The sequence below is a fragment of the Taudactylus pleione genome, unplaced genomic scaffold (assembly GCF_031769625.1).
Source record: "Taudactylus pleione unplaced genomic scaffold, aTauple2 ptg000253l, whole genome shotgun sequence".
NCBI classification, from domain to species: domain Eukaryota; kingdom Metazoa; phylum Chordata; class Amphibia; order Anura; family Myobatrachidae; genus Taudactylus; species Taudactylus pleione.
Genome location: NW_028284655.1, coordinates 1,006,183 through 1,030,862, shown reverse-complemented (window position 1 = coordinate 1,030,862; position 24,680 = coordinate 1,006,183). Strand labels below are relative to the sequence as shown.

General features: G+C 45.0%; 1 protein-coding gene across 1 annotated transcript in view; it reads right to left on the bottom strand.

The window, feature by feature from the left end:
- The window catches only part of LOC148515089 (adhesion G protein-coupled receptor E3-like), a 102,409-nt gene that overhangs the window by 52,112 nt on the left and 25,617 nt on the right, over positions 1–24,680 (bottom strand). Inside the window, exon 5 of the mRNA XM_088480437.1 lies at positions 5,651–5,773. Coding sequence (XP_088336563.1) covers positions 5,651–5,773 — 123 coding nt within the window. The remainder of the gene's footprint in view (positions 1–5,650; positions 5,774–24,680) is intronic.

The window sequence follows — 24,680 nt, the reverse complement described above, 5'->3', positions numbered from 1 at the left end:
CGGTTTTTCACTGCCAGGTTCTTCCATATAATACTGATCCACTTGCAGCACACACTGACCTCACAGCAGTCACTGACCCGTCTCACTATGGCCTCTCTCGGCTCTCCCCTACCACCATGTGTCTCTTCATGGCCTCCCTCAGCTCCCCACACCTCCCTGTCTCTCTTTATGTACTCCTTGACCTCCTACCCTGTCTCTCTCCAAGGCCTTATTAGGCTCCCCCCTCCTCCTGTGTCTCTCAATGGCCTCAGCTCTCCCCACTCCCAGTGTCTCTCACTGACCTCAGCTCCCCCCACCCACCTTTGTATTGCTATGACCCTCATCTCCCACCGTGTGTCTCTACCATGGCCTCCCTCAGCTCCCTTTCCTGTCCGTGTCTCTCAACAGCCACACTTTCCTCTCCTAACCTGGCCTGGTAAATACTGGGCTGCTGGCTCTGCTGAGTACCTCATTGTGCGGCAGTGGCTCCTCCTGTATCCTTCTGCGCTGGGTCATGTGTCCCAGCGACCAGGCCTGACATCACATGGAGGCGCGGGCGCTGAAACACAGTGAATGGTAGTGAAGCCCTCCACTCCTTTGTGCCATGTGTTTGAACTGCGGTTGGATGGGAGAGGGACGTTGCAGCGCAGGAGTTTCAGTGGGTGGTGCCTTAGATGGCTGGCGGCCAAGTGTGTCACTGATTACTCCAGCAGAGGTGGAATGGCCGTGGAGCTTTTATACCTCTGCCTCCCGCAGCTGTTTCATGTACATGCAGAATACAGCTGCAGACGGCCCTGAAACATCAAAATTGCACCGGCCCAGGGCGCAGATGGCACCCTGCCCCCCGGCCCAGCCCTCCCCTGGGGCTCTGGATCATTCGTTTCCACCTGCACGTCTAATCACTGTGCTGGTTTGTCCAGGCCTTTGAGTGTATATGTTAAACTGCAGTGTCTGCTACCATTTAAAAGACCCTGTTTCACCGGGAACCTGCCTGTTGTGTGTCCTGCTCTCCGTGAGGGGTGTATTGGTGCAGTGTTAGAGTTAGGTGCTTGAATCAGGGTCCATACACAGCTTCCGTTGTAAAATCAAATAAATGGAGCTTTACTTCTCAGCATAAATCAAATGGAAAAAACAAACAGCCTAGCCCCCATTCAGGGCAACTGACTCACTTCTTGAGCCCTCCCTAACCTTGGACTGAATACATAATACTGAATACATATGGGCAGCCATTAGGTGTGCTCACACCTGGCTTTTCTTCCCTGTGTGGGTGGATCCCTCCAGCCCTACATTGAAACAGCTATTCACCAGCACCATCTTTGGTGATCCTGCCACATATCCCCATCCCCAGATTAAAACCCTGGTGTTGAGTGACATGGGACGAGGCATTCTCATGGCAAAGTCCCTCTTTACCCTTCTCATGAGAGCCATCCACCACATCCATGATCATCAAAACTCTGGTAATCTCTGGTGGCCTCCTTTTCCAAGTTATGTCTGTGGTTTTATATTCTTTTAACTTTTTCCCTAACTTTATAGTACCACTTGAACTCTGCTTTCTATATGGAGTACTTGAGGCTCATCCTTGGGTACCAGATCAGGCATTAAGAACTTGAAGTAACTTCATCTTCATTCTTGTCAACTTCAACAAAACCCAGCAAGTCCTTTTACTCAGAATCTTCTGGTTTAGACCAAGAATAGCTTCTTCTTTTTTATTTTTAACCAAATAAAGGGTTTTCTTGCTTAAACCTCTTAAAGGCACAATCATTGGCCAACATCTGCTTGAAACATCTTTAACCTTCAGCCTTAAAGCCCTGTATTGGCTATTGGCATATTTCTAGGGCAAATAATTTAGTCACCAGCATCACAATTTCCAGACCTTGGGTTCTTGTGTTCAGAGTATGTTATCTCACGGCTTTGATGGCTATCTGCCACTTCAATAAGGCACATATCTCTTGGATTTTCTTATGCATCCGCTTTTTGGGCCTTGAAAATACAACAAACAGCTTACACATGTTCCACCAGCACAGGATGAAGTTCACTATCTACAGAGGTCTTTATTTTCCAATTCTGTTTAGCTGTGCTTCAAGCTTTGCAATGTGAACCCACTTCACTTCCCCAAATACAAATTTAGCAGTGTTGTATGAAGGCATTGTATCACATACATGAGTATTGCTCTTCACAAGACTGTCAGTAATAACTTTCTTTAAGGTTCTGCTTTCCACAGCAAAACAGTGTAATTGGGTCACATTCACATCAATCTGATCACATGGGGACAGCGGACTCTCATCTGTGGAAGCCATTAACATCTCTGTAGACTTCTGTACATCCTGTACCTTTGCCTCTTAGGTCATACGATCACCATCTGTTTATGTCAGTTCTTTATAATCAAATTTAGACACAGTCTGGTTATCTGGACCTGTAACACTTTGGAAAGACGTCACACCTTTAGCTATGACTGTAAGCTGAAAGTCACTGCCAGGTATCTCATCCACTTTTACAAGATAGACTTTCAGGGAATTTCCCAACTTTGATACTTCTGTCCCTTCTTGTACACTGGTATCGTTAATGAGGGCATCTCTATGGTCCCACTGCTGCTCAGAGATCTCATTCTGGAACATCTTAATTTGTTTCCACCATTCACTATTTGTCTGTTGCCCATTACACAGGACACTTGGCACTGGTAGCATATCACTCTTCTCACCAGCCTTTTCAAGATCAACTTGTAATAATTGCTGCTTGTGTTTATGTACTTCTGTCACACTGGGTTCAGTGTAGACATCGGATGCCATTTTGGGTTCAGAATCCAATCTCTTTTCCTCTTCTGATTTTCCCACTACCACATGGAACTTTTTCTGAGATGCAGAAAGCTGCTCTTCCAGCTCGGCAATTTTCGCCATGGTGCCTTCTAATTTGCTCTCCGACTGCCGAAGATTGCACTTCATAACTTCAAAGTCAACAAGTCTCAACTTTTGTACAGCTATTTCAGACTCTGCCATGTTTCATTTACATTGCAGCTCCAGTTCTCTAATATTCCTTTTCATTTGGAAATTTTGCAACTGGTTCTGTGTACTTAGCAGACATTTCTCAAGGTTCTCACTCTGGACCTCATTCAGAAGCGGTCATTAGTTGCAAGCGGTCGCCCTGAATCAGGGCGGCCGCTTGCATCCTGAATGGCCGCCTCCTTGTCGATCGTTAAGCTGTGGGTTACCCCCCACAGCTTAACGACCGACCAGGTTGATGGTCGCGATGGTGATCACCATCGCGACAATTGGGGCTTACAACCAGACCCTAAGGTTGGGTCAGGGCACTCGTAAGCCCCAGGAGGTTTCTGCTCTGATGGAGCAGGAAGCTCCCCACTGACATCACTGATGATGTCAGTGCGGCCGCCCACAAAACGGTAGGCGTTCGTAAAGGAACACCTCCGTTTTGGAAACCACCCCCCTGGCCCGCCTACCAAACGGGGGCAGTTGTCGATTAACAATCAACATCGACAGCCGCCACTTTGGTAACGAGCTCCAGAGCGACAGAGTTTCTCTGTCGCTCCATGGCTTGCGCACGCTCGCGACCGACTCTGAATGAGGTCCTCTGTCCTTGCAATTTCCAAGCCACGCCATGTGCATGGGTAAGTTTTTCTGCCAAAGATTCACTTTGTTCGGTATGCAATCGGGAAGCTGACTGCCTAAATACCGGCAGCCGGCTTCCCGACTGTCATATCCCGGCAAGGGTGAAATGCCGGGCATCTAGATGTAGACGCCCGCATTTCCCCGACGCCGGGAGACCGGCGCCCGGCATCCCGATCGTAGTGATGCCGGGCGCCGCGAGCGGACAGCCGCGGGGGGGGGGGAGAGGGATAGGTTTAGGGCTCCTGGGGGTGGACTTAGGGTTAGGCAACCCCCGGGAGGGTTAGGCTAGGGGGAGGGAGGGTTAGGGTTAGGCACCCCCGGGGGGGACTTAGGGTTAGGCACCCCCCCGGGGGACTTAGGTTTAGGCAGCGGGGAAGGGGGTGGTTAGGGTTAGGCACTTAGAGGGGGGATTAGGGTTAGGCACTTGGGGGGAAAGTTAGGGTTAGGCACCCCACTCGAATACCCACACCTTACCCTGCTCTCACACCCATACCCCACTTTTACATCCTCTCCCTGTGGACCTTTATATAATAGACTGACATGTTATAACACCCACCCACACAGCCCAAACTTTGACAATTTTTTCAAAACTGGTTTACGCACCAATTAATGCCCCACCTCTGAAAAACTCCACCAAGGTAAGGGGCCCTGCCTGTTTTGTCAGTCCCAGACCCACAATTTCTGATGGCTTCCCTGCTTGCCACCCTATTAGGGAATTAAAACATTTTTTGTTTGCTTCATTTACTATCTCCAACCTTCTGTTATTGTCAGCTCCTTATATTGCCATTTGTTCAAACCAGTCACATGACTCACCTCACAGTCAGCATAGGTGTCCCACAGACAAACCATGATATATTCTACAGTATAGTAACAGTGATTGTAATTGCTCAGAAAAAGCTCTTAGGCATTATTACACATCAACGCCATATAAAGGTGGCAAATATGATATACAATTTTACATGTGACTTTTAGCCCCCTAATATACAGTTTTATAAAGCACACATCTTGGTAGAGAGAAATCCTGTCACCCATCCCTTTAACCTACTCAGACTGAGTGGTCTATTTATCAGACTGAGTGGTCTATTTATCAGACTGAGTGGTCTATTTATCAAAACTAAAAATTATGCAGTGTTAATTAGGTTTAGAACTCACATTGAGTTCTACCTAATTTGATTCATTTATCTATCTCAAGGAATCAGCCTGGACCATGTTTTTTAAACTTCAGATTGATTTCAGCAGCAGGGTGGGGTAGGGGAGGCTGGTGGTTCTCCCCATTGTCCACACGTTGTCCCTGTCTTTAAACTCATTCAAACTGACAGGTCTTTGTCCCCAGGGTTTAGCATGGAATCAGTTCTAATCCCGACAGCGGAAGCTCGGCAGGGGTGAAGATCCCGAAACTAGAAAGGTAAGTATAAACTAACCTATTTTTACCCCCTAACCCTCCCTTAGGGGTGCCTAACCCTAACCTCCCCCCAAGTGCCTAACCCCAAGTCTCCCGAGGGGGTGCCTAACCCTAACCTCCCCCTGGGGGTGCCTAACCCTAATCCCCCCTTCCCCTAAACTCCCGGGGGGCTGCCTAACCCTAAGTCCACCCCCGGGAGCCCCTAACCTAACCCCCCCACACCCCCCGCGGCTGTCCGCGCCCGGCTTACCTTCGATCGATAAGCCGGGTGTCGGGCTCCTGGCGTAGGTCTAATGACAGGTGTCGGGATTTCGCCGCCTGTCATTTGTATCTTGCCGGGATTAGATAGTCAGGAAGCCGGCGGTCAGGATTTCGTCCATCGGCTTCCTGACTGCTTCCCTTTAGCATAACTTGTAGTCTGAATTTTACTCCAGGGCCTGGCAGCCGTACTCCGGGGCTACGTTCCTGCATCTAACAAACAACTGATACTTTATTTCCTAAACATTCCCATTTGTGTAATTGTGGTCATTTTGCCTTCATACATTAGTTATTTCTTTAACAGGGGGGACTGAATGTACATAGATTCATGATACAGAGAAACAGTGGTAAAAGAAATGAGAGGTTAATAAAATTATAATATGATTCTCACCTTTACATGTATTGGAGATGTTTCTGTACCCACTCTGACAGGTACACTTATAGGAACGAAATGTGTTTGTACAGTTACTGTTAGGACCACAGATACCCGGGGATTCTGTGCATTCATCTATATCTGTGGCAGAAAAAGATTAAATCTTACTTACAGAATTATCAAATAGACACAGGTGCAGTTTGTCAATTGTTACTGCTAAATTGTTATTGAATTGTTTATTTCCTATCTTACAGATCATTGCAAACACAAAGTGGCTCATATACAGGTTGGCATCTGTTTTCTTTTTAGCTACTGTAAGATATACATTTTCATACAGCACATGTATGGTAGATACACATTCATATGGCCATAAGAAGAGTTTTGTATAGTTTTGTATAATTATGCCTGAAGATTATAACGTTGTAAGGAGAGGACGGGTGAGCGTGGGCTGAACACTGTAATGACATGTGCTGCTTATTGCACCTGAATAACACCTGGATCCATATTCAGATATGCGGCTGCTGCTGGGCTAGTGCAAATATTCACAATGATGATGATGATGATCACTGCAATGCGGCAACTAATCTGCGGATCGATCCATCTATTTGCATTATGTCATTGGCATTTGCAGACTGCTGCTCATGGCCCCTTTCATTTTGAAATGGATAAACAATAAATGTGAAGGTGTTGTAGTTATTTTTTTATTTATTTTTTTAATATGGTAAATGCAACTTCTGCTTTAATTAACACATTATCTATTGTGTAACCGGCCGCATTATGCAATTTGTACACAACTTAATAATGTAATAGAACATGTTTTATAACATTATTAGGTTGTGTACAAATAGGACAATGCTACTTCTGCATTTAGTAGTAACACATACAACTAATACTTGGTGGGACGTAAATGTTAGCTACGGCAACTTCATTGTGTGCGTCTTTTTTCGCTGTGCGTCTTTTTTAAGCTGTAAACATGACTTGTGATTGTGTAAAACTAAGGTGCTGGGACAAGTGCTGGAAAGGGCATGAGGTCATGGGCAGGGAGTGTGCAGATGCAGCCAAAGCAGGGTAAGGGCATGATGTGGGCATGAGGTCATGGGCAGGGAGTGTGCAAATGCAGCCAAAGCAGGGTAAGGGCATGATGTGGGCATGTACATGGGCAGGGAGTGTGCAGATGCAGCCAAAGCAGGGTAAGGGCATGATGTGGGCATGAGGTCATGGGCAGGGAGTGTGCAGATGCAGCCAAAGCAGGGTAAGGGCATGATGTGGGCATGTACATGGGCAGGGAGCGTGCAGATGCAGCCAAAGCAGGGTAAGGGCATGATGTGGGCATGTACATGGGCAGGGAGCGTGCAGATGCAGCCAAAGCAGGGTAAGGGCATGATGTGGGCATGTACATGGGCAGGGAGCATGCAGATGCAGCCAAAGCAGGATAAGGGCATGATGTGGGCATGTACATGGGCAGGGAGCGTGCAGATGCAGCCAAAGCAGGGTAAGGGCATTATGTGGGCATGTACATGGGCAGGGAGCGTGCAGATGCAGCCAAAGCAGGGTAAGGGCATGATGTGGGCATGTACATGGGCAGGGAGCGTGCAGATGCAGCCAAAGCAGGGTAAGGGCATGATGTGGGCATGTACATGGGCAGGGAGCATGCAGATGCAGCCAAAGCAGGGTAAGGGCATGATGTGGGCATGTACATGGGCAGGGAGCGTGTAGATGCAGCCAAAACAGGGTAAGGGCATGATGTGGGCATGTACATGGGCAGGGAGCGTGCAGATGCAGCCAAAGCAGGGTAAGGGCATGATGTGGGCATGTACATGGGCAGGGAGCATGCAGATGCAGCCAAAGCAGGGTAAGGGCATGATGTGGGCATGTACATGGGCAGGGAGCGTGCAGATGCAGCCAAAGCAGGGTAAGGGCATGATGTGGGTGTGTAGTCACTATTTCCAAATATTATGGCTGCTGCATACATGCCTACTCTCCTGGGAATCGCGGGAGGCTCCCGATTTTTCGGGTAACCCCCCGCGATCCCGGAAGAGTAGGCATATCTCCCGCATCCCGCCCACTTCCTAGTGAAGTGGGCAGGATGGGGAGATTTTACCTGAGATTATCGGGTCCGTCGGGAAGGGGCGGGGCTAAATTAGGCAAATCGCGTAATTTAGCCCTGCCCCCTCCTCACGGACCCGCGAATCACGGGGGTTTTCTGTAAAGGGGCGGGGCCTAATGCTGTCTATTGTCTGGCCCCGCCCCCCGAAGAGGAGAGCAGCAGGTCCCCTCCTGCTGCTCCCGGAAAGCTGCCCAGCAAAGTAGGTAAGTATGGGCTGCTGAGTAGACACATCTGCCTGATGCTAAAACCCTGTGTAATTTGCACATTGATTACAGAGGCATCCTCATTGGATGAAAACTTCCCAGTTACACCGTCTAGGCAAATACCTGTACATTTAAACTGCTGTAACAGTGTTTAAAAACTCAAAATATAAAGCAATGAATATTCGTGTTTTTTCCAGTGGTTCCCAAACTTTCTTGAATCACAGCGCCCCAGAGTATCAGCTTGTTTTTCACACACCCCTAGGCCAAAAGATTCTTATTGAGAAATTCTCCAATCATTATTAAATTATGCAAATTGTGATTACCTGTCATCCTTAGGGCCAGTTATGTGGTGGTGGACAGGGTTTCACTTCTGTTTGTCCACATAAGTTATGATTGGCAGTGACCAGCACTGGTTTTGCCTGTAACATGGACCATAAAAAGATGTATTTGGTCCTTGACCCTCCAGGCTGTGACACCCCTCCAAGTGCCTCGCAGCACCCAGTTTGGGAACCACTGTATTACACAAATAAAATATGCTGCATACTATCTTGGTGAAGGGAAGGCTGCACATACTGTTAGCTCAGCATTTCAGATACTCAAAGGCACTTACTGTAAGTACTTATCTGCCCTATGTGACCATTAAATGTAATGTGCAAGTATGGTGTACTGTGATTTTTAGGTTTTTCTGGTACTCATAGTGAAGCAAGGCCTCCAGTCATATTCCAGCCACATCTGAGCCAGGTACATGAAGGTGAAGCATTTTGCAATTCTTTTTGCACCCACCTCTGGATCAGAGCCGTAGCTAGACTTTTTGGTGCCCTGTGCCAGAAAGAGCATTGGCGCCCCCCTCATTTTTCAAAGGGACATAACACACCCAAAAAAGATGAATGGCCTCATGGGGAAGGGCCAGGAGATGCTGGAGTTGAAATAATAGGAAGCTTCAAGTGACAATGATAATAAACAGAAAATTGGCAGGCCCAAACAGCGCCCCCTACCCTGCGGTGTCCTGTGCCATGGCACTGGTCGCACTACCCTAGCTATGGCCCTGCTCTGGATATAGCCCATTATGCTCCTGTCAGGTGTGAATAAACATACTTGTATCCTTATGTACTGTTTGAGCTGCTCACATTACAATATGCTTTTACTTGTCTGTGTCTTTTCCAGCATATGACAAAGATGTCCAACAATCAGATAACCCCGGAGCGCACTTAAGGTCACAAGCTAAAGTGGTTTTTTTGCAGAATAGATTTTATACTTATTTTATAATATATCTAGAAAATGACTAGCTGTTGCCCACGGCTTTGACCTTGATGAAATTGCTTCTGTGAAAATCTTTTTTATTTGAGGTGTTCTAGTTCTATTGCTGTGCATAAGGGCCCTGTTACAGGACTTGCCAATGTGACCAACAGCGCTATACAGACTGGTGGCAGCAGCGCCTGCACCCACCACTCACACCAATGTCACTGTGTGCCCTGTGCACAGACTACTATGTAGCCTCTCCTATTCATCCACCACTGACACCAATGTCACTGTGTGCCCTGTGCACAGACTGCTATGTAGCCTCTCCTATTCATCCACCACTCACACCAATGTCACTGTGTGCCCTGTGCACAGACTGCTATGTAGCCTCTCCTATTCATTCACCACTGACACCAATGTCACTGTGTGCCCTGTGCACAGACTGCTATGTAGCCTATCCTATTCATCCACCACTCACACCAATGTCACTGTGTGCCCTGTGCACAGACTGCTATGTAGCCTATCCTATTCATCCACCACTCGCACCAATAGCAGTCTGTGCACAGGGCACACAGTGACATTGGTGTCAGTGGTGGATGAATAGGAGAGGCTACATAGTAGTCTGTGCACAGGGCACACAGTGACATAGGTGTGAGTGGTGGATAAATAGGATAGGCTACATAGCAGTCTGTGCACAGGGCACACAGTGACATTGGTGTGAGTGGTGGATGAATAGGATAGGCTACATAGCAGTCTGTGCACAGGGCACACAGTGACATTGGTGTGAATGGTGGATGAATAGGATAGGCTACATAGCAGTCTGTGCACAGGGCACACAGTGACATGTAGCCTATCCTATCCACCCACCACTCACACCTGTGTCACTGTGTGCCCTGTGCACAGACTGCTATGTAGCCTATCCTATTCACCCACCACTCACACCTATGTCACTGTGTGCTCTGTGCACAGACTGCTATGTAGCCTACCCTATTCACCCACCACTCACACCTATGTCACTGTGTGCTCTGTGCACAGACTGCTATGTAGCCTATCCTATTCACCCACCACTCACACCTATGTCACTGTGTGCCCTATGCACAGACTGCTATGTAGCCTATACTATTCACCCACCACTCACACCTATGTCACTGTGTACCCTGTGCACAGACTGCTATGTAGCGTATCCTATTCATCCACCACTCACACCTATGTCACTGTGTGCCCTCTGCACAGACTGCTATGTAGCCTAACCTAATCACCCACCACTCACACCTATGTCACTGTGTGCTCTGTGCACAGACTGCTATGTAGCCTACCCTATTCACCCACCACTCACACCTATGTCACTGTGTGCTCTGTGCACAGACTGCTATGTAGCGTATCCTAATCACCCACCACTCACACTTATGTCACTGTGTGCTCTGTGCACAGACTGCTATATAGCCTATCCTATTCACCCACCACTCACACCTATGTCACTGTGTGCTCTGGGCCTGAATCAGAGCTGGACACAATAAGCCGTTCGCTCGTACGCATTCGATTATTTTAAACCACGCATGCGTCCGGTTCTCATTGCACATGTGCGGCCGGATCATTGCGGTCATTTTTCGTTCGCATGTTTACACAGCGAACAGGAAGTGACCTATGTAATTTGATTGACAGAATGTTCCGTTTATGGGTGGTAACGGCGGTGGAGATGAGAAAACGCAGGCATGTCCAGCCGTTTTTTGGGCGTACATGTATTATTTTGTGCGCACGTCCAATTTGGACGGTCTTTTGGATACGTCACTGTGTGATCCAGTTTCCATTATGACTGCTCGTTCAGCTTGTGGTACAGTATTGGATCTCGCAAAGACGATGGTCTCTTCGTAGCTCCCTTAGCGAATCAATGTTTTGCTATTCTCCTTTGCAAGGCACAACACCAATCACCTAATAATTGGTTAATTTGCGAGAAGGTGATTTGCAATGGCCATGATATATTAGCTAAATTTGGAATGCATGTTGTGTTCCTATTTGTTTGTTTTTCGAAATCACAGCAATCACAAAATAAATGTTGTAATAAAGGTAAAAATGTTAGATGTTTTTCCTGTATTCCGTACGCATGTTGTTGTCAGATATTTTTTTGGTTTTAAAAAGCCCAACACCTTATTTTTAATTTTTTAAAAAGCCCAATACCTTATTTTTCATTTTTTAAAAAGCCCAACACCTTATTTTTAATTTTTTTAAAAGCCCAACACCTTCTTTTTAATTTTTTAAAAAGCACAACACCTTCTTTTTAATTTTTTAAAAAGCCCAACACCTTATTTTTCATTTTTAAAAAAGCCCAACACCTTATTTTTAATTTTTAAAAAAGCCCAACACATTCTTTTAAATTTTTTAAAAAGCCCAACACCTTATATTTCATTTTTTAAAAAGCCCAACACCTTATATTTCATTTTTAAAAAAGCCCAACACCTTCTTTTTCATTTTTAAAAAAGCCCAACAGCTTATTTTTAATTGTTTTAAAAGCCCAACACATGTTTTTTTTTTTTTTTTACTTTTGTTTTTTAAATCCAGAAAGACAATCAGCTACTAATTGCTTTGCTTGTGTTATTGTTTACTTACCAGTTACCTTTTGTTTTTTTAACTTAAACTTTTTTTAAGTATCTGACCTTTGTTAAGTATTTAATTATGTTTGTTACAGTCCCTTTTAGCCATTTGAGAATGAATTAGACAATTTTTTTTTTTTTATTTGTAAATAAATAAATGTTATCATTTTTGACAAAAATTAGAGTAATTTTTCAGTCCAAATATTGTTTATGGGGACTTCAAATATATAAATTAATGAAAAAAAAAAACAATTCACAAGAAAGGAAAGGGAGGTTTTGAGGTGCAAAAATATGGGGCAAACACAGAGATGGAATGTGGGGAAATTTGCCAGTGCTGTCAATGCCTTCTCCCCCGCTTGGCTTGATGTTGGAGGGAGCATGACTTTGTCCATCTGGTCGAATGCCTTGCCTGGCCAGAGGTAGCTGGTGTTTTCTCTGGCCTAGGCATAGGGCTAGGCACATTTGGAGGGTTGGCTGATGTTGTGCCAGAGGTGGAGGGCCCACATGTTCTGGCAGGAAGGGAGGCCGGCTCCAACATGCGCAGGCGGACGAGCTGCTCCAGGGCATTAGCTATTCTGACATTGGCCGCAGCGTTATCCTCCAGGGCGTCCGCCACCCGTAGCAGATTGGCATCCATCCTCATCAGAATCTCTGTGTTTTTATCCATTTTCTCATTGAGATCTGAGAGAAGGACCACTGCCTGCAAGGGGGAAGGCCCTGGACTGTCCGCCACAGGGTCCCCAGCTGGAAATACTGCTTCCTCCCCTGCGGAGCCAGCAGATCTACTGCGGCCAAAACTCAGTTCTGGAGCACACTCGTCCTCTTCTGTGCCTGTGTGAAAAAGAGAGATCATACAAATATTAGTAAATTTTTAAGTTTTTACACAAAAAAAAATAAAATTTTTTATTTCAATGACCTGCGGGAACATGTGGAGCCGCAAAGTCTGGCATGTCTGTGTCCATGTTGACACGCCAAACACCTCCTCTTCCTGCACACACCCCTGTGCCAGCTCCTCCAAATTGGTCAGCTCGAGTGACACAGAGGTTGGCCCACCACCTGTCCCCCCTGCATGCCTAGCCCTATCGGCCAACTTTTGTTTGAGACGATATTTGAAGTCACTCCATCTGTTGGTAAAAAAAGTAATTTTAGATTTGAAATGTTCCTCAACATTTTGGGACTTAGGTGAGAGCATTTACGGACCGGCGTTTGACCTCTTTGGTTGAACGGACAAAGTCACCAACCCCATTGACAGCACTGGCTATGTCCTCCCACACTTTCCATCTCTGGCTTGCACCCATATTTCGTGGCACCTCTGCCAGGTTGTCAATACAGTTTTGCACCAAAACCTCCATCTCCTTTCTTGTGAATTGCGGCTGTCTTTTTCTTTTAGGCCTTGGCTGGGTACTAGGCCCCACAGCCTCCTCATTGTCAGTCTCCATACCTTAAAAAAAATATATATATATTTTCTCCTTTTTTGTTATTTTTTTGGGTTGCTAACTTTCATTTTGGAGCTACTTACTTTGTTGGCCAGGATTTTGGCTTTTCTGCTGTTCTGTGGACATGTTTCAATCCTTGAATTCAGCATACCCATTGTGTGCTCTCGTGACGTTTTTATAGATGCGTGTGCATTATACGGGCGCATCTATTGAGCGTCATTGATTTGTGTGGGAAAGTTAGGTCTATTTAAGGTTTTTTTGTGGCCTTGTTTCGGGGTGGGTTGATAGAAGTGGTTGGTGGATGTTCTAGGTGCGGAGTTGCTGTTTGTGAAGGTGTTTGGATTTGCTGAGAGTTGTCGAGTGGTTTGTTTTTTTGTCGCATTTTTGCGTTTTTGTAAAAAGCCTTTTTTTTTGGCTTTGAGGTAAGTTTGTTGGTTTGCTTGTTTGATATTTTTTTGTTTAAATTTTTGTGATTTGTTTTTCTAAGATTATTATTTTTTATTTTTTTTTAATTTTTACATTTTATCTCCTTTCGTCTTGTGGACTGCATTTGTAGTTTCGGGTTGGTCTTTGTACAGTAAGTGTTTACTGAGATACATTAGACCATGTTTATTTTTAACATTTATAATTTTTTTTAAGGGATCTCATTGTGCATTTTTTGGGAGGTGACCAAATGACCAAATATTTTGCCATGAAAAATGCGAAATGTCTAGCGTATATTTTGCCATTAAAAATGCAAAATGTCTAACGTATATTTTGCCATGAAAAATGCGAAATGTCTAGCGTATATTTTGCCATGAAAAATGCGAAATGTGTAGCGTATATTTTGCCATGAAAAATGCAAAAATGTCTAGCGTGTATTTTGCCATGAAAAATGCGAAATGTCTAGCGTATATTTTGCCATGAAAAATGCGAAATGTCTAGCGTATATTTTGCCATGAAAAATGCGAAATGTCTAGCGTATATTTTGCACAGCTACTGTCTGTGGCGTTAGCGTACATTGGATTAATAGAATAAAATCAGACACTAACAACATCTGTGTAGTGCATGCATTCTTTATCTTTTTGCCTTAGGCTGTCTTTTTTTTTTTTTTTTTGGAGTTTTTATTTATGTTAAATCTAATTCGTAGGTTTTCTTCAAGATGTCACTCCCTAACCCTGTAAGATTCTTCTTACTGTGTCAAAAAGATAAGTATATTTTCTTATTTTGAAATTTTTGAAAATTAACTACATTGTCTAACATTTTAGATTGATGTTGGGCGAATTATAGTGGCAATGGTCCACGACCCCGACCAACCTGAACATCCTCCTAGGCTTAGGCATCGTAGGCGTGCAAGGCCCCAGATATTTAGAACACGTGTCACCCTTTTTATAATGCCTGATGTGGTTTTACAGCGGTATCGCCTACCACCCCAAATCATCCTAGACACTCTTTCAATAATAGAGAGTGATCTTGAAAGGCAAATTAACAATCCAACAGCAATACCACCACTTACGCAGTTAATGTCGGTGTTACATTTTGCGCCTCAGGATCCTTCCAGACCACAGTAGGGATTGTTGCAGGCATTTCCCAATCCTCCTTTTCAAGGATCCTGAGGGTGGTCATCAATGCACTGTTTAAGCACCTACATCATTTTATTAATCTGCCATTGGATATGGATTCCCTTAATGTGGTGAAGCAGAAGTTTTACCAAATTGCAGGCTTCCCACACATCATAGGGGTTGTGGACAGCACTCACATACCACTTCAGCCTCCAGCAGCGCTGGAGGCCATATTTAGGAACCGCAAGCATTTCCGTTCGATGAATGTAATGGTGGTATGTGATGCCTCCCTCCAGATCCTGTCCCTGAATGCCAAATTTCCAGGAAGTGCACATGATTCATTTGTCATCCGGCAATCAGGGCTTTGGCACAAATTAAACAACCTACAAGCTGGTGACGCATGGCTTCTGGGTAAGTGGTACCCCTAATTTTGAAAACAAACACTGTTGACTTAGAAATGGTACTGACTGCTTTGTTATTTTTACAGGAGACAGTGGTTACCCTTGCACGCCCTGGCTGCTCACTCCTTATTTGGTTCCCACACCAGGGCCACAAAGTCAATATAATTCCGCACTTACTGCCACCAGGCAGGTGGTGGAGCGTTGTATTGGCCTTTAAAAGGCCGATTTCGATGCCTCCACCGCTCTGGTGGCGACCTCATGTATTTGCCGGCTATGGTTTCAAAAATTGTGGTCCTGTGTGGGATATTTCACAACATCGCCATAAGGAGTGGTGTCCCAATGCAGCCAGAGGATGCCTTGCCTGAGGATGGCCCCCCCGAGGTTGGTCGGAGGAGAGTGTCAGGGGGGGCCATACGTGATGATGTTGTTTCCCGCTTTTTCAGGTATTTGAATTTCCTTGTTTTTACATTTGTGGACATTGTGAAGACTAAAAATTATGTGTGTTTACTATCCTGTTTCGAATTTTAACCTTTTTTTTTTAATTTTGCAAAATCCAAACAACAACCTTCTTACTTCCTGAAAATGCTCACCTGTGACATTAATGACTCCATAATGACCTTTACACATGGACTAATGTGTTTCTTACCTGATTTTGGGACATGTTGGCATGCACCATCTTCAAGCAGTTCTTGATTTTTTTTGGCATTCTTTGTGTGTATTTGCTTTTTATTGTGAAAAATAGTATAATAAACTACTTTTAAAATTAATTGTTTTTTTTTTAACTGAAAAACCAGCAAATGCACAGTACCTTTTAACTTAATTTACAAGTACCTTTTTTTGGCTAAACAATTTTAAAAACAACATAACAATTTACAACATGTTTGCATATTTGGGCCTACCTTTTTTATTAATTTTTACATTATTATGGGAGTTGCATGGATATATTTGAATAACTTAAATAATTACAGAAGGGATTTTTTTTAAACATTATGGAGTTAATGTCAATTGGACCAATTCTTGGAATGTACAAATATATGTCTTTAAAGTCTGGGCAATGGTTTTTTTATTTTAAGTTTTACTTTTAAATAATACTTACTTCAAAAATTTCGTATGCCACATTGTTTGCATTTTCATATGCAAAATCCATAAACCAAAATTTTTACACCAAAATTGTTAAAAACAAATGACCTTGTGAGCTAATTTTGGAGTCAAAAAATGAGATTGGTTTAAACAAACAGCTTTTATTATCAACAAAAAAAATAAAAAAATGAATGTCTCAAATACAAAATCAAATGGTCCATTGTAACCAGCAGCTGGACCAAATGTCCCCTCATTGCCATTATCTGGCCAAAAATGGCTTGATCCCGCATCCTTGGGTCTGTAGAAAGACAAATATGATTCTCAAATAAATGTTAAATTTTTAAAAAATACATACAAGAAAAAAACAGGATTATTTACAGATAAAGTTTACATACATGCTAATTTTGTGGCAAAACTATAGTGGTAACATAAATTTGCCTAAATTAACAATTGGCAATAAAAAAAAAATGAACATGAGAATAGTGGTTTGAACAATCACTTTGGGATCTTAATTAATCCTTACACAATTTGTATTAGAATTTTATAGTAGAAATGTAATCAAAAACAATGAAACTTGTATTTTGCTCTGGCATATGTGGTTATTGTAAAGTTTCTTTTGTTTAGAAACATGAATAAATTTTTAAGAAATGTAATTCTAAAAAAAAAAAAAAAAATGTCTAAGAAAAAAATATGGGTTTTTAAATAAAAAAAAAATACTTTGAAGCCAAATTTTTTATAAAATACCACCAAAAATAAACAACAAAAAAATGCAAAAAATGGACTGCCCTTAGATTGTAAGCAGGGATACAACAGTATATGCATATAGGGCACATTTTTAAACAATAATTGCAAACAAACACAAAAAAATACCTGCAGGTTCAGGACCAGGTTGGCCCAGATCCTCTTCCTCCGAAGTGGGCCAGTGGATGGGTGAAGATGGGGTGAAATGTCCGGGGGGGATAAAGGGGAGGGGTTGGATTCAGGAGTGGGTGCATCATTGGAGGATGTGGGAATGTGGATGGGTAGGATAGGGGAGGGAGGGGTGATTTGGCTTTGAGGAGCAGGAGAGGAAGGGGAAATAGGGATGACCAGGTCAGGGGAGGGTGGCGAAATTTGGGAGGAGTGGGCAGGGGAGGAGATGGTGGGAGTTGGGGAGAGGGGTCGGGCACGCCTCCGTCTCCGGATCCGCTCCTGACCTAAATGATGTATAGTTTGTAATATTAGCAAATATGTATACCCAAAAACATTTTTAATGGAAAACATTAACCACAAAGAAAATATTAATCTAAAAAAAATAAACAATAACAAGGTCTCATTTAGCCCGAAAAAAAATGCATACTGCACACATGCACACGCATTAATGCAAATTTACATTAGCAAAGACAAAAAGTCACAACAGATTGTCATAGATATATAAACATTCACATATCCACTTACGCTGACGGATCCTCATCCGAAGATGCGCAAGCAGGTGTTGGGACCGGCGTCGTAAATCCGACCACCGGCGTTCTAATTGGCCGATGGTCCGACGATATCCCATGGCCCGCAGCCTGCGCCGCACCTCCGCGTACGCCCAGTGCTTGCATTGGTTGGTGACAGGGGGCGGCATATCAGTAATTCGCCGATCTATCACTTCAGTGAGCACCAGCAGCTCAACCCGTGTAAAAGCACTGGCTCTCATGATGGCAATGGTTTTTTTTTTTTTTTTTTACACAAATCAGTTTTATTACAGGGACCCCTAAATTTGGATTGGCTAATGTACTTTCATAAATAACATGAAGAATTCTATTGGTTAATGTGTGAGTCATGTGAACAACCCCTAAAAATATATTGTGACTTATGATTGGCTTGCTGCATTTGGATGCGTTAGCAACAAGCTGGAAATAAAACAATTACAAAATTATAAAGCAAAATAAAAGCTATTAAAAAAGCAAACAAACTGCCTTTGTATGGAAAAAAAACACGTTTGCCGTTAAAAGCGACGGATTCTACGGACCAAAATGAACACAAAACAAACAATAAAATTTATTGACATTCAAAAAAAAAAAACAAGATTGAAAACTTTCGACAAACAATTAAGTAAATTAAGGTAATGATTGGCACCAATCGATTCACGGATGTTTGACGAAGGAAAAACAAGGCAATCGAGAAATGACAGGCCTACTTCCGGTCGTAATTGTGCGAGCGAACAATTCATCCAAAAACGAGTAGTGCGCTCGCTATTTCGGACGCTCGTTAGCTAGAGGAGGGGTTGGGGAAAGATGGGGTGGAAGACTCGCTACGAGCGAATACACGTGCGAGCGTTTGTTTTGGCTTTTGGACGGACGTACCTCCTACGAGCGAATGGCTGATTGCGTCCAGCTCTGAATCAGGCCCTCTGTGCACAGACTGCTATGTAGCCTATCCTAATCACCCACCACTCACACCTATGCCACCAAGAATGTAGTAATACAAAAAGTAACCAACACTTAGGTCATCCAAGTGGTAACAACTTAGATAATTGAACCTTTTTTGTTTTTTTTACAATGGAAATAGTATTTGTCCTTTACTAGACCTATTGCAGTTCTCAATGAGTTTTGGGGTTCTATCCATCATCACTTGTGTAACCCTGGTTAAGAGTTATAAAAATAGATTATATAAATAAAACTATAATTTGTGTGGTAATTCATGTATGGATATTACTGAAAACATACGTGTAATTCATTATAATATATTTATGTAAATATTTGATGGAATTTGTGGTATGTGGTGCCAGGGGAGAACTAGAGGCACAGCTGTACAGGCTCCAAGATTCTAGGGGCCCACAGACAAACCTAATGGAACTGCTGCCGGCTCTGCTGCTGCAGTGATGCAGGGTGCACTGCAGGCATGTTCGGGCCCCGTCACTGCATGGTCCATCACAGGCAGACGGGACCCGAACATGCCTACAGCGCACACTGCATCAGTGGTGGAACGTCCGGCGGTTCAGCGGCACTGACAGAGTACTAAAAATTATTCAGACTGACTCATTATAGTACACTGCCGTGGGCCGTAACACAGAATGAGGCGGCGGTCTGACCGCCCTCCTCCTCTCGTGCCTGCTCCATCCCCTCCTCTTACCTACTCTCTCACACTGCTGTTGCCGGGGGCCTGACGTCAAACACTCTAGTGACCGGCCCCAGCGCAAAAAACAGTGTTCCACTTCCTAGATGCAGCCAGGCATGCGGGCTCTGGCTTTGCCCTACTGCAGCGGCCAGGAGAAGTTCCCTACTGAAGATAGCGTCTCTGCAGAAGAACTAGGTGAATCAATCAATATCTATTTTTTTTCCCTCGCTCTCTCTCTCTCTTTCTCTCTCCTTATTTAACCTTCACACCCTCCTACAGAGGCTTCACTTACTCTGCCCCTACCCTTCACCCGCTGCCTGTCCCCGTCACCCACACCCTTTTACCCATACTATATCACCCACTGCTTCTCCCCATCACCCTCTGTTTCTCCCAAATACCCTCTGTCACCCTCTGCCTCTCCCTGTTACCCTCTCCCTGTCACCCTTTCCCTGTCATCCAATGCTTCTCCCTATCACCCTATAGGTGCATACACACGGTATGATAAAAATGAATGATAACAATATCATTCATATTGTTATATCATTCATATCATTAATTTTTATGTACCAACCAACTTACCCATGACCGTCGATGCGCGTTCCCGCATGGATATAATGATATCGTCCATGCATGCAGGCCAACCTGGACGATATCGTTCTCTCCATAGGGGTCCGCAATCGTTGGTCGTGGGTCTTTGGTGTTTTTTTGGTGTGTGGATGAACGATATTGTTCATCCAGCACACGGTGAATTTTAAAGGGAGATCATTCAGCGATATTTTTATCACTGATGATCATTCCGTGTGCAGGCACCTTATGTCTCTCCCAGTCACCCTCTCTCTGGTCAAACCTCTGCTATATGACAGTCCCATGCGGCCAGCGGTCAATCATACTGAATCCATATAAGGACGGACGGCAGTAGCTGCTGGCCAGTCTGCAGATCCCTCCCTTCAGTGCCTGCCCTCCTGTGTCCTGGGGCAGCCGCTAAGTGGCGATGCACTGCCGGGCATAGGGGGCAGAGCCGGAAAGGGAGCTAAGCCGGAGCGGTGGATGCCGAGGGGGCAGTGGTACTCAACCTGCCCTGCTAGCACTGGAGGGGACAGTGGCATCCCAGGAGGTGTTCCTGGAGGGTGATTCTGTTAACAGGAGGAGAGCATCATCGGCAGAGTGGCAGGTGTGGGCTGAGGTGATCAAGGTCACGGCAGCAGAAGAAGTGGGGCGGAGCCAGCAGCAGAGGCACTCGGCAGCCACAGACAGCAGTGGAGGCGGAGCAGCACAAAGGGTTCTGCAGCAACTAGTGGCTGTGAGTGGGGTGGAGTCGCGGCACATGCCTGCAGTTTAGAGACCTGGGGGTCTATTTACTAGCAGTGTTAGGAGACAAAGTGAAATGAGATAAGGTTCCAGCCAATCAGCTCCTAACTGATCTCTTAAAATCAAGACACAACCTCCATCTGTGTTACCCCCATCCACCACTGCCACCCGAAGTCATAAATGGCCTTAGGGTGGCAGTGGATGGCAAACTGCAGCCATCCAGACCAGCATGCGGGAGCAAACCTCTGTTCTTAAGGATATCCGCCAAGATCTCAGAGAGATAAAAGATCGACTTCCTGGCCCAAGTGGGTGCTCAACCGTGGTGGACCAGTGCCTTGCCCGGCCGGGAACCAGCTCTGGGCAGGGTACCCGATGGTCCTCCTGGAACCAGGATTATTCTGCTCTCGAGTCTGTTGCGAAGAGTCAGAACACAGCATAAACTCTTTGGACAATTTCAATACAGGTCTTTCCATGATCTTTTGTGAACTTCGTCCTTGTATGAAATCTGGACAATATTGCCTCTTGGAGGAACCTCTCTGATTTTCTAAGACCTGGTACTCTTATCTTGGGTCTCATTACGTTGTGCCAGACACATTTGGATGGAATTATTTTGTAGGAGAAAGTGGAATTAGTACATTTGGTGCAGCCACAGTAGGTGCGTGAGGGCCAACCGACACACTACAGTGGAGCAGCTCACCATCAAAACGAACCTGGAGACCACCAGACGTGTGTCTAAAATGACAGTTCATCGTACCCTACTGCGTATGGGGCTCCGAACCAAACGGATGGTCACTGCACCTATGCTAACAAAAAATGCATCAGTGGAAAAGGCTTCAATTTTCGCGCTTGTATTGGAATTGGCCCTATGCTGATTGGCAAAGAGTTGCCTTCTCCAATTAGTCACATTTTCCACTTCATTGAACAGATGGACATTGCCGTGTCAGACGAAAAACATCGGAGAACAAACACCCTGCAACCATGGCTGGAAGAACAGAAGCTGGTGGTGGCAGCATTATTGTCTGGGCAATATTTTCATGGCATTCTTTGGGCCCACTCATCCACGTGAAAGACACCCTCAATTGTTTTGATTATGAATCCATCCTTGCAGAGCACGTACAGCCATACATGCTGCTTGTTATCCCTGAGGCGGAAGGGATCTTCCAGCAAGACAATGCGACATGTCACACGGCTACAAATGTCCGACCGTGGTTGGATGAGCACGACCAAGACTTCCAAGTTCTTCACTGGACCCCTAATTCCCCAGACATGAACCCAATTGAGCATCTGTGGGACCACTCGATCATTGTATTCGCTCAATGGATACTCCACCACACACCCTCCTGCAGCTGTGGGATGCACTGCAGTCAGCAGCTCTAGATACCTGTGCCAACCTACCAGCACCTTATTGAGTCACTCCCAGCCCATCTAGCTGCTGTCCGTGCTGCACACGGTGGTTACTCCGGCTATTAGCTGGTGGTCATAATAATGTGACTCGACTGTGTATTATGTACATGATATGAAATAAGGGTAAGTTTATAATAGCAGGTTTTCAGCTTGTGGGAAAATGGACAATGTATGTTCAAATGTGAAATATTTTAGGGCACTAAGGGAAAATAAAAAAATAAAGCATAGTACATAACGCTCATGAGCCTTAAGACAATAGACACACATAAGGTGAATGAGGAGAGGAGGCCTAACTAGAGAGAGCCTAAATAGTTAAAGAATGAACATTTACTGCATCTGTGCTTGGGTGCTGTGCTGTGGATGGTATATCTATATTAATGTCATCCACAATCTTAGTTTGTTGGGGTCAATGGTTTAAGTGATGTCCTGGGGGAATCAAAGTCAGCCCAAGTCTTGGATTACCATAAGTCCCCCTGGCATGCTGGTGATTTTTGAGAGTTTAGCTTTAAACCTGTGCTTATTCTCCATGGAACGGCTGTTTGATGCGACTGCAGTGACTTTTGTTGTGATTTCTTGCCAGATAGCCAGCTTGCCCAGCTTTATTGCTAATATTTATTAACAATGAGCTCTACTTTAGCAAAGGTTGTTGTTTTTTGGCTGGTTGCTGTCTGGTTGGTCCTAGCTGAATCTCTACCGAGCCTTGGTAGGACATCTTCTACAGCAGTGGTTCTCAAACTCAGTTCTCAGGACCCCACACAGGTCACATTTTCCAAGTCACCCAGCAGGTGCACAGGTGTACTCATTGCTCACTGACACATTTTAAAAGATTCACAGGTGGAACTAATTATTCAATTTGTGAGTCTATGAGGAGACCGGGAAAACATGCACTGTTTGGGGTCCTGAGGACAGAGGGCCTGATTCAGACCCGTTCACGAGCGCTGAGCGCTCGCAAGCGGGTCTATGGTGCCCAAGTGTGCATGCGCACGACGGAGGCGGCTTCGTCGTGCGCATGCGCAAGACCCGAATAACGACGGCCAAGCCGTCGTTATGGGTCTCGCACCAAAGGGGGCGTGCTGTCGATGGTGATTGACAGCACGCCCCCTTTGGTGGGCGTGCCGGGGGCATGGCTGCCCAGACGGAGGCGTTCCCATGGGAACGCCTACCATCTGGGTCCGGCCCCACTGACATCACTAGTGATGTCAATGGGAGTGCTTTTGGCTCTGATAGAGCCAAAAGCACTCCTGGGCTTGCGGCAACGAGACCCTACCGCAGGGTCTCGTCGCAAGCCCGATGGTCGCGATGGTCTTGACCATCGCGACCATCATTTTGGCCGCTTGCTATAGCTGTGGGTAGTCACCCACAGCTATGTGAGCGGCCAGGAGGCCACTCAAAAAAGAAGGAGGGACGGCCCTGATTCAGAGGGCCGTCAGAGCGTCCGGCTCTGTCAGAGCGTCCGGCTCTGAATCAGGCCCAGAGTTTGAGAACCTGTGCTCTACAGTAAAGCTGGCCACACAAAGATCTGTCCAGCCAACTAGTTGATTGGTTGGAATGAAAATCTGGTAACGTATGGGAGTAAATGATGATCAGCAATTTGCTCCTAAATGCCAGAAAACAGATGAAAATGGTTGTCAGACAAGTTTGTTAAACGTTTGATCTAAACAATTTGTTCCAACAACAGTTTTTGTCCATTTTCCAGCGTTTGGGAGCAAATTGCTGATTGTCATTTGCTTTCATACCTTACCAGATTTTCATTCCAACCAATCAACTAGTTGGCTGGTTGGACAGATAATCTTTAGATGTGTCGCCAGCTTTAGTCTTGATACTTCCTGAATAATCTGGAATGGATTTCCTGAACACAAATGGGTGAACGAAGCACTTACATGGGATCACATCTCAAAAATGCAATGTGGGAGCTAGTCAGATACTTGCAATTCTGTACTGCACTTCTCATTTGCACTTTCATAAATATTCCTTCAGTTTCCATATTGTGTTTCATGTGGAATGTGCTGCATTATATGGGGCTGATGCAGAGTTGGGAGCACAGCAATATTAACATGTGAAGAGAATTTAGATATTCGTGTCCAAGCTCAAAACTAAATTTCAGTGTAAAAATAAAACTGGCCAGCATTTGTGGGCTGCATGCAAAATCAGACAGTGTTTACCCTGCATGCAAAAATAATAAATGTACATGCACTTCTATTTTCATTCACCAGGTCCCTAGCTCTGTTTCATCTCTCTCCCCCTCCCATCTGTATCTATCTAATCCCTGCCCCCCTCTCCCCTCATCTCTGTCCCCCTCCCATCCATATCTGTCTAATGCTTACCCCATTCTCTCTCTCTCATCTCTACCCCCCCTCCCATCTGTATCTAATCCCTGCCCCCCTCTCCCCTAATATCTCATCTCTGCCTCCTCCCACCTGTATCTATCTAATCCCTGCCCCCTCTCCTCATCTCTGCCCCCCTCCTGCCAATTTCCAACATCCAGTGGGTAATCCTCATCCATCCTCTAAGGTCTGTCCCGTTGGGGTTGGCTCCCAATGCGCTTGCTGTGGCTCCTACTGTGCAATATCATATTATATATATATCTATCTATCATGTCATTACCTTTGTTGTTCCTGACAAGTATTTATATCAGTCTTATTTTTATATGATTTTAC